Here is a 13,417-nt window from a genome sequence, read left to right as displayed (position 1 = left end):
TAAGTACTTATTAGCCAGAGAAGTCTTACCTGCTACCAAGGATTGGCTCCCCAGAGGTTCCCAAAGCAGAATAGTCCATGCCATAGAAATTCAGCCCTAGAAGTATTTTATTCCTCCATTTTGAATCAGGATCCAGTACTTGAACACAGGCTCGTACCCAGGGAAGAGGGGAATTGGGACCAGGTCTGTCAAGTTAGCAAAAATCAAAGAGGTTGTCAGAAAAAGTACACATTCATTCTCGGACTTCTCTTTTTGACTAGTGTAATTGTAAAGAGCAAACTATGGCACACAAAAATCAGTGAAGGTTAACCTACAGTCCTATGAATGTTAAATGCACATTCTTCAGTGGCTTGAAGTACTGATGCACAAAACATGCTTGCCCCACTCTTGACTTTGTGATTAATTTCTAAGGTGAAGGGACACAAAATTTCCTACAGTGGGTAAGAAAACGTTTCCACCTAGCACATTTTCTCTGTCACTGGGCCTGGCACAATGCCCACGCAATAATTCAAAACGCTGTATGACTTCAGTTGTTTTCCAATACCATCCTCAATGCTTTTACTGTAAACTGGCACAACGTACTGAGACAAAATCCACCATTTACTTACAGAAAGAACTGTAAAATCAGTGACTAGTAAGCAAGACAGGTTTCAATCATTGTTTAACACTTATTTATGGATAAAACCCTGAAGAGGCAATTACCTAACAAAAAGCTACATTAAGAAAAAGAGTAGAGCCTTAATACACAGAGTAATTGAATTGCCATACATATAGTATCAGGATATCGTGCTCATTCAATTCCTATCTCATCAGAGAGGAGAGCAGGCTTTATCACAAACACTCACTAACATGATAAAAGGCACTCACTAACATGATAAAAGGAAAAGCATATTCTAGTCTTAAAAATATCAACATCATCTACTCCCTACTAATTATCTGCCTCAAAGCCTTTGGGATATCTGTATCATTAAAACTCAATGTGCTAATGTTGCTGGAAATTGTGTTCATATTTAAAGGCAAAAAAATTGTGAGAAAACATACGTATTATCCTGTATTTCACATACTCGGACCAATCAAAGCAAAAGCAAAAAAGATTTGAATTCTTTTTATCAAATCCTCTCTCAGACTAAAAGTATTACATCTCAGAAACTACATTTATTTCAAATACAATGGGTGTGAACTGAAGAATGCTTCCCTCCTCCCTTCAAGTAAAAAAGATTAGCAGCTCCAAGTCAGGTCTAAGTAACTTAAAGCACCAGCGAAAGCCTAAAGATGTGACTGTACCGTAACACAACCTGTGATTTTAACATGGCATAAAGCATGGTGCAGATTCGCCACACAGGAAAGAAGCGGCCTACAGCACAGTATTTCAAAATGCATTCAGGGTTCCAGATGGGTTTGTATAGCCTGTACAAAAGCCCTTAGCACCTCATCTTCATAGATGTCAGATTTACCTACAGGAAAACTAAGCTGGATACATCTATGCTGTGTATTCCAGCAAGAGAGTAACAAAAAAACCTGTTCTACCTTCAGTACACATTACTGTCTATGTTTGTTCTCCACTAGACCACTAGGCTTGAAGATGTAGAGACAGGCCTGGGGAGAGATAGGAAGGAGGTATATAAATTCTTTTCAGAAAAGACAAAAGTTCCTTTCTGTTAAACCTGTCTAGACGTTATCAAAATGCTAATATACTACAGGTGACAAAGCGATGTAATAAACACAAAAATGATGGCATTTCTAAATCTGCCAGTTTACCACAAATATTAACTCCGGACAGCCACCTTCAAGCAAGATATACAGAATCTCCCAGGAATTCCAAAAGCATATCCTTACCTGCAATTTGGAGGTGAAATGAACCATACTTTTGGAGAACAGTAACATAAAAAGTCTCTGCAGAGTTTAAGGACCTCTCAGCTAACTGCTGTTCCACTTTCACACAGTTAAAAATATTAAGTTCCTGAAAATGAATATTCATGTACAAGAGTGGGGTTTTGTGTTACTTTTCAGTCAGATCACCTCCCTGATCTGGTTTGACGAACTGCCGCATGAGCAGCTGTATCAGTACAAGGGAGGGACTAGTGGAAGAATGGAAAAACATATTCAAGCATGTCCACATTAGCAGTGCTGCCAAAAGGAAGTCTGCTGCCTCAGGATGAAGTAAATGAGTTGTCAATTCTGCTTTAAAGCTAATTTTTTCGACAATGGCATGTACTAGGTTATTCATGTACCTACCCTGCAGAACTGTGCTAAATAACTAAAACCAAAAAAACGTTGCCTGGAAAAGAATAAGTGTCATGGAACTAGTAAAAGGATAATTTTTTTAGCTTGAGTACAAAGCCTTTCACAATATCTGCGTGCCAAATATACACTGCTATCAAATAATGTCCTGAGTTATTGGCTTGTTCAAAAATCACCTATCCTAATTACTAATCCAAAACTTTAGTATCTGACACAGTTAAAACACACTGTCCACTTTACTAAAAAAATGAACTCATACTGTAGATTTAACAGTGACTGGGAATCAGTTCCTTCAGCAATATTTTTCTAATGTTAGATGGAGTCTTACCGTTGTGGTGTTGAATAGTCATATGTCATGAGACTGAAGCTGTCTATTGCTGAGGCCAACTGATCAAACTCTTTCTTTGTGAACATTCCCGGCTCGTTAGTCCTTTTAAAACAAAGCAAAACAAAAACAACAGGAAGAGATAAATTACTACGATAACCTGGCTTATTCTCTCCTTTGGGTTTCATACCATTTGATCAGGTGAGAAAAATCTTTCATTCTGAGGTGGCAAAAAAAGATATTTCAGTGCCATTCTTATAATAAATGTCTAAGAAAAAAAATAGTCAATGCTACTCATGTTGCCAGTGGGAAGAATCAGACTTCCACAGCATACTTACCAAATAAGCACTTCCGGCATGGCTACAATAGTGATTATAAGGGCTGTGGACTAATCAGATTGCCTTAGGTAGCAATCAACTGAGCTCTAAAAGCTTTTACAAAACCTTTAATTGTTTGACCTGTCAAACTGTTTTTGTTACTTATAAAACTAAGTTATCTGAGCCATACTTAAATAAATGGATGGGTGCAGCTGTTGATACAAAAACCATAAACCAAAGGTAATTTTTTTATTAATCTGAAAAAGAACAATAATTTCAGCTTGCGCTGTACTTCAGAAATTTTCTGTGTGGTGCTTAGTTGCTGGCCGGGGTTAAATCACGATATGGACTCATAGAGACTACTGACTTCCTTCAACCATTCAACTCAGAAACAATTAATGCACACAAGTTGCCTGAAAACATTGAATCTGTTTCAAAAGAATTCGTAACTTCAAACTAGCAGCTCACATAGGGAACTAGCAGCTCACAGCAGGGAACATAAGGCAGCCTTAATCACATTGCAAAGATGAGACGGAACTAAAAAAGGAGAAGCTGCTGCCAGGAGAACCATGTCCTCAGCCAGAGGGCTCTGAAGCACATTAAGATGAGACAGACAGGTAGAGAAGTAGCATATTGTTCTAAATAGCCTGGGAGAGCAGGGCTCATAGAGGAACATTATAAAAGAAAAGAAAAAAAAAGGTGGTTTAATAGCTACAAACTCTGTGATGCAACTCTGCCATTCAAAAGACAGACTTAGAGGATAGCACAAGATTCCTCTAGAGAGTAGAGGAGAGAGACAGAAGAATCCAGACCTTCCCAGTAATATCAGAAACCGCTACTTGATCTAGAAATTAGTAGGCAACCCCTATCTAGACGAGGTACACATTAAAACCACTCACGTTCCATCTTAAATGTAAAAACCAAAAAGATGCTCAGTGACAGATGCAAGTAGTAAACTGAAAAATCATTTATTTTGACCCTTATCACTTTTGGATCAGTGTGCAAATTCTCCATCCAACAATATGTGCTGAGTGGATCACCAGAGCGTAACAGCGTTCATTTATCAGTTTATAAGGACACTTTCTGTTCCATCACATTAGGAAAGAGGTTAACAGAGTACAGGTTACAAAGTAGGGTAGATTAAATCATGTAACATGCCTGTCATGTAATAAGGGAGCAAAGCATAAATGATACTTGCAAGTCAGATCAATGAACCTGACCAAAGATATACTGGAATATGTAGCTGTAATTTGTATGAAGCATAGTGGTGTTCTGGAAGTCTCAAGTTTTTAGAACCAGTGATATACTTGTCATATTAAGGAGAAATCCCATCCCTTTCCTTCCAGGGTGTGCTGGTTTTGGCTGGGATAGAGTTAATTTTCTTCATAGTAGCTAGTATGGGGCTATGTTCTGGATTTGTGCTGAAAACAGTGTTGATAATACAGGGATGTTTTCAGTATTGCTGATCAGTGCTTACACAGAGTCAAGGCCTTTTCTGCTTCTCACACCACCCCACCAGCGAGTAGGCTGGGAGTGCGCAAGAAGTTGGGAAGGGACACAGCTGGGACAGCTGACCCCAACTGACCAAACAGATATTCCATACCATATGACATCATGCTCAGCATATAAAGCTGGGGGAAGAAGAAGGAAGGGGGGGACGTTGGGAGTCACGGCGTTTTGTCTTCCCAAGTAACCATTACTTGGGAATGTGATGGAGCCCAGCTTTCCTGGAGATGGCCGAATGCTGGCCTGCTGATGGAAAGTAATGAATGAATTCCTTGTTTTGCTTTACTTATTAAACTGTCTTTATCTCAACTCATGAGTTTTCTCCCTTTTAGTCTTCTGATTCTCTCCCCCATCCCACCGAGGGGGTGGGGAGCAAGCGAGCCGCTGTGCGGTGCTTATTTGTCAGCTGAGGTTAAACCATGACACGGGGTTTTAACAAATTAAAACAAATCTTCACTTCTGGAACCTATTGGTGGACCTCATTTTTTTGGATAGTTACCTGTTTGTCATTTACTGCAACTGCAAACTACAGGTGTTCTACAAGAATAAAGAAAATGAAAAAGTCACCTTTGAAACAATATAATGGCAACTTGGATCTCTGTAGGCAAAGCAATTCCCCAACGCAAACTCCAGCAAAACACATTTTCAGTAAATTGATTGTGATTACTCATGAAGGAAAAATCATAAAAAGTAATTATAATGTGTATTATATATTAGGGCAAGTTGGATTGCTTTATAGATTAAGCTGGGTAGTACTTCAATTAAATTTCTATAGGTAACTTGCCCTCTATATCCATTTTTCGTGTATACTGTCAAAGAATATGAAAAAAAAATGAACAACAAAATATCCCAGGTTAGAATGGATATTGTCATCATTTTCTCCAAAGCAAGCTTGTAACTGAACTACTTCCGCTACAAAGGAATGCCATCTGAGGAGCAAGGTCATAAATTTCCAACTTGGAAGAAACCCAGCAGCAATGAATACACTTTGTCCATTCACGGATAGTGTTAAAACACCACCGCTCTTCACAGGAAGCAAGCACCACTCACCAGCTCAATCAACACCATCAGTCAATTCCTGCTCTAGTCAAACACTTCAGGAAACTGTCCACTGGAGCAAAAACAAGACTATTTGATTCATGCTTTGAGAATTGTTCTGAGTCAAGAAAATTGGCACTCAAGGTTAAAAACTAAATATTTTTCAACAGCTATTATGCTTCTCATTGGAGGTTTTCCAATCATTCTGATATTTAATCGTAAACTTAACTCAAGGGCAGGTATGTTCTACTGACTGCATTGTTGAGAAAACCAGCACAGAGAAAGTCAAGAGTCTTGGCACAGAATATGCAAAGTCCATGAGAATAAAAGTTTCCAGGTCTAAGCCAAATGCCTGTCATTCTTCTAAGCCTTGAATACCATTTCCAAAATATTCAGTGAAATGGCAGAAACTTCATCACCATTTATCAGCACTGTACAATATACATACTAAAGACAGCTTGTTATTAAATTGTCAGGTGACTAAAGCCTTGGTGATTTTATCTGCTCACTATCAACATCACAAATGTGAAGGAGCAGAAGTCAGGTGTATGAACATGAATAATAGGAAAAGTAAATGATTTAATATATCTGAAAAGTCTCTTTGCATGGAATTAATCCTGACCTCTAAACTGCTTCCTTTGCTTTATCTTTGAGTTCACCATAAGACACAGTTCAAAAATTACATCCCATTTGGAGTCTAACAAATGTACTTGTTAAAAGAGTGAAGTTGAAAACTGAATACAAGAGAAACCTGCTGTTGAAAGAAACCTGCTCCTACTAGCCTAAAAATATACTGAAATTATGCAACATGCACTATAAATATGAAACAATTTGGATTCAAGAAGCAAATTTAAGCAGAAAAGGGTATTCTTTTTATGTTAGCTTATACTAAATCCTTTTTATTGCAGTTCTAAGAGTCAGACACTTCATATGATATTTGCATTTGTATTTTTCTAACTCAATACCTTAAGCAAATGTCATTCAGTTTCCTTAACATTCAGCTCAAATGCACTAGTATTCTTACATGATTCTTATACCATTGTTCAACATAGTTAACTCCAAAACTTACTAAATACTAGCAAAACCCCCAACTATTCAGGTTTGGAAATGGCCATCTAATCTCAGCAAAATTTGCATCTATATGGACTGTAAAAGTTGCTCCATGAGGAGATGAAATTTATGGCACTTTAACTGCAGTAAAAACCACCTCTGATACTATATATACAACAAATTGTTCGTTTCAGCTGAGGTCTGGATATAATGTCCATCATGATGTGTATAGGACACTATCCCAGGTGCTTGTGCTGGTTGACAGCAGGCTCAATATGAGTCAGCAGTGTGCCCTGGCAGCCAAAAGGGCAAACTGCATTCTGAGGTGCACCAAACAGTACAACCAGCTGGTCAAAAGAGGCGATTACCCTGCTGTATTCAGCATTGGTGCGGCCTCACCTTGAGTACGGTGTGCAGTTCTGGGCCTCACAATTTAAGAAGGATGTGAAGGTCCTTGAATGCATCCAGAGGAGGGCAACAAAGCTGGTGAAAGAGCTGGAAGGTATGTCCAACGAGAAGTGGCTAAGGACTTTGCGTTTGTCTAGTTTGGAGAAAAGGAGGCTGAGGGGCAGCCTCATTGCTCTCTACAGCTTCCTGAGGAGGGGAAGTGGAGAGGGAGGTGCTGACCTCTTCCTAGTATCCAGTGACAGGATGCATAGGAATGGTTCAAAGCTGCGTCAGGGGAGGTTTAGCCTGGACATTAGGAAGCATTTCCTTACAGAGAGGGTGGTCAAACACTGGAACAGGCTTCCTAGAGAGGTGGTCAATACCCCACACCTGTCAGTGTTTAAGAGGCATTTAGACAATGCCCTTAATAATATGCTTTAACTTTTGGTCCACCCTGAAGTGATCAGGCAGTTGGACTAGATGATTGTTGTACGTCCCTTCCAACAGAAATATTCTATTCTCTCTTTCCTGTGCCTTTGTAGGGAACCACTGAGTTACTGAGAGAAAAAGCAGTCTACTTTTTGAGCATAATGTTTAAGACACAGAAATAGTTCTAATAAGTGACACAGTCCTTTTCTTGTACAGAGAACAGCTGTCCCTGAGACACATCAACACTTTTGCTTTAGACCAGCCCACTTCCTTGAGAGGTGATGAAGCTTCCACCGCACACTTAAGAGTTGCATTTTCTTGGATAAAATACTGACTTTCCTGCTGAAACCTTGTTTACATGGCCCAGTATTAATTTCTTAGCTATTGTCACTTTTGACTTGACTAAGAAGCTCCTTTACTTTGTTGAGAGATCCACCGTTTCCATTTGTAGCCTCCTGACCCAAATTTCTGCTGGACAACACAGCAAGAGAAGAAAAACTATTTCCCTGAGAGCATAGGTCTTATTTGCACATATTCTTGACAATTTGTCAGTCTTTTCCAATGGCACGCTGCTATATGTATATACAGAAACTATTCTAGGGACATCATAGACTTAGAAGAAGAAATCACCTGTTTTCCTTGGTGTTTCTGTATACACAGCTTAGAATTTCACAGTCCCTTTTCTACCATTCTATCCTTTCACGTCTAAAATAAGTGCAGGGAAGTTTGTTTCATAGCCTAGAATGTCTGCTACCTGAATCTTCCAAATAGCACATGGTCATATGTATCAAAATTCCCATTAGTGCTTTACTGATAAGTATTTCTATAAGGTTTTGACTTTGTAGTCTTTCATATTGAAAGACTGGAAAAAATACTTCAGCCATGCAAGCCACTTTCATTTACTTTCAAATGAATCTACATTCTCAATTACTTCTTGTCTTACTATGATTACTCTCAAAATGAAATAAGATAAGGAAAAAAAAAAGGTCTTGTAACTGACTGTTATTCCCTGCAAGTTCAAACTGCATTCTTGTTTTAACCTCACCTTCTCCCTCCCTTATAAAAGAGAATTTTTCTGTATCCTCACGTCTTTGAATAGTCCTTCATAATGGAAAACTGATGGATTTCTGTTTCCTGTATATATCTATTTCAGAAGTCATCTTCTCAGTAATGAGTTAATTTTCTTGTTGTGTATAATTCTGTTTTCTCTGTAAAGCAACTGTTTGCAAATCTTCCCTTCTCCCATCTTTCTTCATCATCATATATTGTTGGTTTTCATAGCTCCTTAGTTAGCTGCACTAAAGTATAACGCTATTGCATTTTATGAACACAGACCACTGAATTCAGCTAATGCACAATCACTGAATAAAAATTCACTGTTTCTTCCTGCATCCAGTCTGTTCCACAGCAAATAGGAGAAAGAGCTAAAATCTCTACCCTGTGCATCACACAATTATAGGCACTGATGATAGTAGTCAAACAGATAATGAAGTAGTCAAATGCATAAAAAAGTTAAATCTGAAACCATTTTCTTTTCAGAAAAAATACTTTTGGCAGTTTTGTAACTACCCTCTTTTTAGGTTCTCCAAAACTCTGTAAGGATGACAGCTCACTGAAGTAATTCTCCACTATCAGTATTTAGAAAACAGTTCTACGTGGATCCTACGTCAATTCTCTGGTGTCTTATAGATGTTCCATTTACAATGCCCTGTCACTGCTGGTTCTTGGGAAAAAAAGACGGGTCATCTTCATCTGTCCAGCTGCCTATTTTCATGAAGTGGTAGGGATCTGACTACTAAAACTATGTCAATTTTGTTTGAAACTTGTCAAATGCTAAAAAAGCTTTTGCGGAGAGATGAAGAATGGAAGAGATAAAGATTACAGAAACATTGTTTCCTCAGAAATCATGCTAAAAATAGAATTAAGGTCTGTCTGCAATAGTATTGGATGAAGCAGGCAAGTCAACAACAGGACCTTGACACAATACCGCTGTTCAAAGCCATGAACAATAATTACAGATCTAATCCTTGCTGTCAAAAAAAGAACATGACCATACTGAATGATTAACCAAAAAAGAGAGATTCTCAGACAGATGAAAATAGATTTAATACATAGTGGGGGCTGAATTCCATGCAGTTGATTGGAGATTTCAAAAAGCACAGCATGTTCTCCATCTCTGACCTCTCTCCCTCAGTGAGCACATCCTTGCAGACAATGTATCAAGGCTTTTACAGAGATGCATGTTACTCATTAAGCATTTCGGAAAATGTGCATGCTTAGTATTCAAATACATTCACAAGCATTTGTAATACAGCAGTCTTTTTCTCTATTTCCTTTCTAAGGACAAAAAGTTGCAAGAGCTGAAGAATTGCATGCAATGATATGATCCAAATCTCAGTTAAATCAGAGCTTAAACACAGTATCTGATTTTGTGGCCTGCAAACCCAGATCAATATGATAAATCAGGGACATTTGTACATTGCAAAACCGAAAGTGTTAGTCCACTGAGCCATACTGTCGCGGTCAGCCCATTGCGGGAGAAACAAGTAACACAAATTCCAAGTTAGTATAAATTTCTTCCTTTTTTTACAATCTGTATGAAAGTCCCATTCCTCTTAAAATAGAAATAAAAATCAAACTGAAAGGTAACTCCATAAAACCAGTGCAATCACCACTGCTCACATACACTCTTCCAGTCGTGGCTTTTCATCTGATTCTACTCTTAGAACACCCTCCCAGTTTCACACATGAAAAGTGTTGGGACAGATGAAGGCAGAGACAAAAGCAGGAGGTTCCTTCCCCTCCCAACTAACCCCCATCATCTTAACATCTCCAAATCACAATTTGCTCATGTAATATGAAAGACTACCTTATTGTTAATAAGTCAGAGAAATATCAACCCAAGAGATAAAAATTATGAAAGAATGAGCAAATGAAAAAAGGGGAATTTTAATGGAAACATGACAATTTAGCAGTTCATTTCTAATGAGTTGGAACAACCTGAATATCCCAAGATAATTACTTTAGCAAGCCTGGGCTAGACATTAGGGAGAACCTTCTAATGATGCAGGTAGTCTAAGAGCACTGTAGTAACATTCATTCATTGGTAGATTTTAAGAGCTTGTTAGATAATTTTCTATCAAAAGTCACATAGTTATAGTTTATCTTGTCTTAGGATAATGCACCTTCCAATACTATTCTCTACCATTCAGAATAGTAGCTTAAATTCAGAAATAAAAACCTGCAACCCTACTTGTGCGCTGTCTTTGGCTGCTGCACTAATTTCATGATAGAAATGGTAAAATTCAGATGCCTTCAAAGAGCATAAGGGCTGTCAGTTGTCCACAGAAAAGATCACAATTTAAAATAAAAAAATCTCTACCAAGTGCATCCTTAAAACACAAACCTGAGTGATTTTATTAGCATTACTGACGATGTTTGAGTTTTCTTAATGGCAAGAATCTCTTTACCAAATCCTCAGATTAGATTAGGATAGGCATTTAAAAAACAACAACAAAACCTAGCCAGCTTGACAAGCAAGAAAATTGTAACCGAGTGCTACAGATTCACAATGCAAAAGAACTGAGAGTGGCTACCTCACACAATAGGAGTGCTTTGTATCACTAGGGGACTGTAAATGATAACAGACTGACAAGTAAAAACTTGCTGTATTTTCATAAGGAAACAAAATGGTATTTATGTACCAAATGTAATTTTTGCAGAACATTGAGGGCTGGCACTCTTCCTTAATATACATACCCCATCCCAGCTGTTGCCCTTGCAGTACTTGCTCTCCAAACAGGGAGAAAAACAGGATCTGTTCTTGTCATGGAGTAGCCTACACAGTTTTCTTGAAGCCAAACTAATTACCTGTGGCCCATCTGGTTTAAACCAGTAACAGAAGTCAAGAAGGAGAAACATGCCAACAATTTTATGTCCTGAAAAGAAAGCATGAAATCCCAGCAGACACCTAGGGACAAATGAGTCTGAAAACTGCTGTCCTCAGAGCTGAGGCACGCTGGCAGACCAGTCTGCACCACTTACACTGTATTTTTCAAGTAACTTAAGAATTTGCATGTGAAACTCTTAAGCCAAGAAATTCACCTATTTGACAAAAACAGACAACATGAATACCAAAGAAGAAAAAGTTTTTTTCGATACTTGTCATTGTATTTACTGTTTCAATTTTTGGGGAGGTTAACTGCTCTCTTTTAAAGCTGTTTCTGTTATGTTGCTTCAGCCTCTTCAGAGGAGTCATTTAAGCAAGGCTATGCATAAATGAACATCCACTGTGTCACCATTTCGTTCTCCTAATTTCCAAACTATTCTAGTGCCTTTCATGCCAGGGCTTAATGCCCAGGCAAGCCATGCTCCAATAGCAGAACATCACGCAAAACAAACTTGTACCCTGAAGCATATGAGCCTAATTTAAAAACTCTAACACACCAAATGTAGGCTTAATTCCTCCTTGCAAAGATTAAAATGCTCATCGTTTTTCTTTTTTTGGAAAGTTTTCCAACTTCACACTGAAACTTATGCAGTAATTGCTCTACAGCAGCTGGCTCAGAATTGGTAGAGCTACAAATGCCAGACATGGTGAGGAATACATTCCACTCTTTCTTCTCTTTGACCGTCGTTAGTTGACCTACAGACTATTTTAATGATTCTCCCTGGTGGGAATTCAAAACCTGATATGTACACCTGCTTCAGCATGTGTCAGTGCTGTCAGACTTTGGCTGCATTAATTTTATATAGTAAGGCATAGTCTTTAAAAAGCCACTTCTAAGAATAGATTTGTTCCCTCAAGTCCTTTCTGATCTATACAAAATGCATTCAACCTTTCATGGCTGCAGTGAGAGCCATGCTGTACTGAGCTGGCAGCCCAACAAACAGCAGCAAAAACAGGGAAGTCATCGGCGAGGGAAACAGATGTAGTTTAGAGCCGTCAACAAGCATCCATATTTACTGTAGCTAACAGAATTCAGTTTAAAAAGAGATGTGACTGACAGACCTATACTTTAAGCCTTTATACAGGAAAGAAACAAAACCATGAGCTCAACAGCATGACTCTGAGTATGATTCAATAGTATTACTATAATTTGAAGAGGTTATTAAACTTTCTCCAATAACTGTTACTTAGAAGTAGTCAGTAGTCATTTCTACCCAGTTTTCTGCTCCCCTCAATAAAAACTCGTATCTCAAGGTGTATCTTGTGATCCAAGTCACACATATTTCACAGGTTCTCTAATATGCAATAAAAACTATTATGCCAATCAGCTAGCCTAGACAGCCCACTTAAGAGTCATTCCTATCCCTTCTTGAGTGCTGAATTTTATGCACAGAGCCCGATTTCAAAATCTCTTGATACGTAACTGTACTCTCCATATTCCTGACAGTGCCTTTTTTTTAGGCTACTCACAGGAAGATTGACGACTATGGGAACAATGGAGGGCAATGTGTTATTATCAACTAGGCACAACAAATAGGAACCGTGCATAGTTACAGTTTTCAGATTTTCCTTCCCAAGTCCCATTTTCTGTATATTGCTTGCCCAAAGAGATTGTCTTCCAGCATCAAATTTCTTTATTAGCAACAGCAAGCATGGGAGAGCATACTTGGTGTGTATACTAGCTAATTCTACAATGAATACACACATCATTTTTAGAATTGCTTGCTTTTATGTGACCTCATTTGTCAAATTGGAAGGAAAAGTAAGAAAGATAATCAGACATGTAGAAAGATCAGAAAAGTGCAGCAAGAGTATTATTGATTCCAACAAAAGAAGATTATTATGGCCAGGTTTCTCACAAACATTTTAACCTTTTATAACATTAAGTGTAAGTATTGGTAAAACAGAATCCTACTTAACAAACACTACTCTACAAAGTTGTTTTTCTAGTATGCTGTTATTTGACATAATCTGATAATTTAAAACTCCATCTGAAACAAGCAATAGGTTTCCTGCTGTTTTGATCCCTGGCATTATTTACATACCAAAATTTCAAGGCTTTACATTCTGGCCCACATAGTCCTGCCTGAGAATGATGTTAGAAGTAAGTGATGGTTCCCATTTCACTCCAAAACAGAGCTGTCTTAGAAGCTGTTGATAATTTAATTTAATTTG

General features: G+C 38.2%; 1 protein-coding gene across 4 annotated transcripts in view; it reads right to left on the bottom strand.

Annotated features, from left to right (window-relative positions):
- Window positions 1-13,417, bottom strand: part of CHID1 (chitinase domain containing 1) — a 142,962-nt gene that overhangs the window by 91,966 nt on the left and 37,579 nt on the right. For all 4 annotated transcript variants that reach the window (XM_076344239.1, XM_076344240.1, XM_076344238.1 and 1 more), the window contains 2 exons: window positions 2,570-2,671; window positions 30-185 (listed from right to left, as the gene is read on the bottom strand). In XM_076344239.1, coding sequence (XP_076200354.1) covers window positions 30-185; window positions 2,570-2,671 — 258 coding nt within the window. The remainder of the gene's footprint in view (window positions 1-29; window positions 186-2,569; window positions 2,672-13,417) is intronic.

This window comes from Aptenodytes patagonicus, chromosome 7, assembly GCF_965638725.1.
Source record: "Aptenodytes patagonicus chromosome 7, bAptPat1.pri.cur, whole genome shotgun sequence".
Taxonomy (NCBI): domain Eukaryota; kingdom Metazoa; phylum Chordata; class Aves; order Sphenisciformes; family Spheniscidae; genus Aptenodytes; species Aptenodytes patagonicus.
The sequence above is the reverse complement of the archived record's forward strand: the minus strand, read 5'-3'. Positions and strand labels throughout refer to the sequence as shown.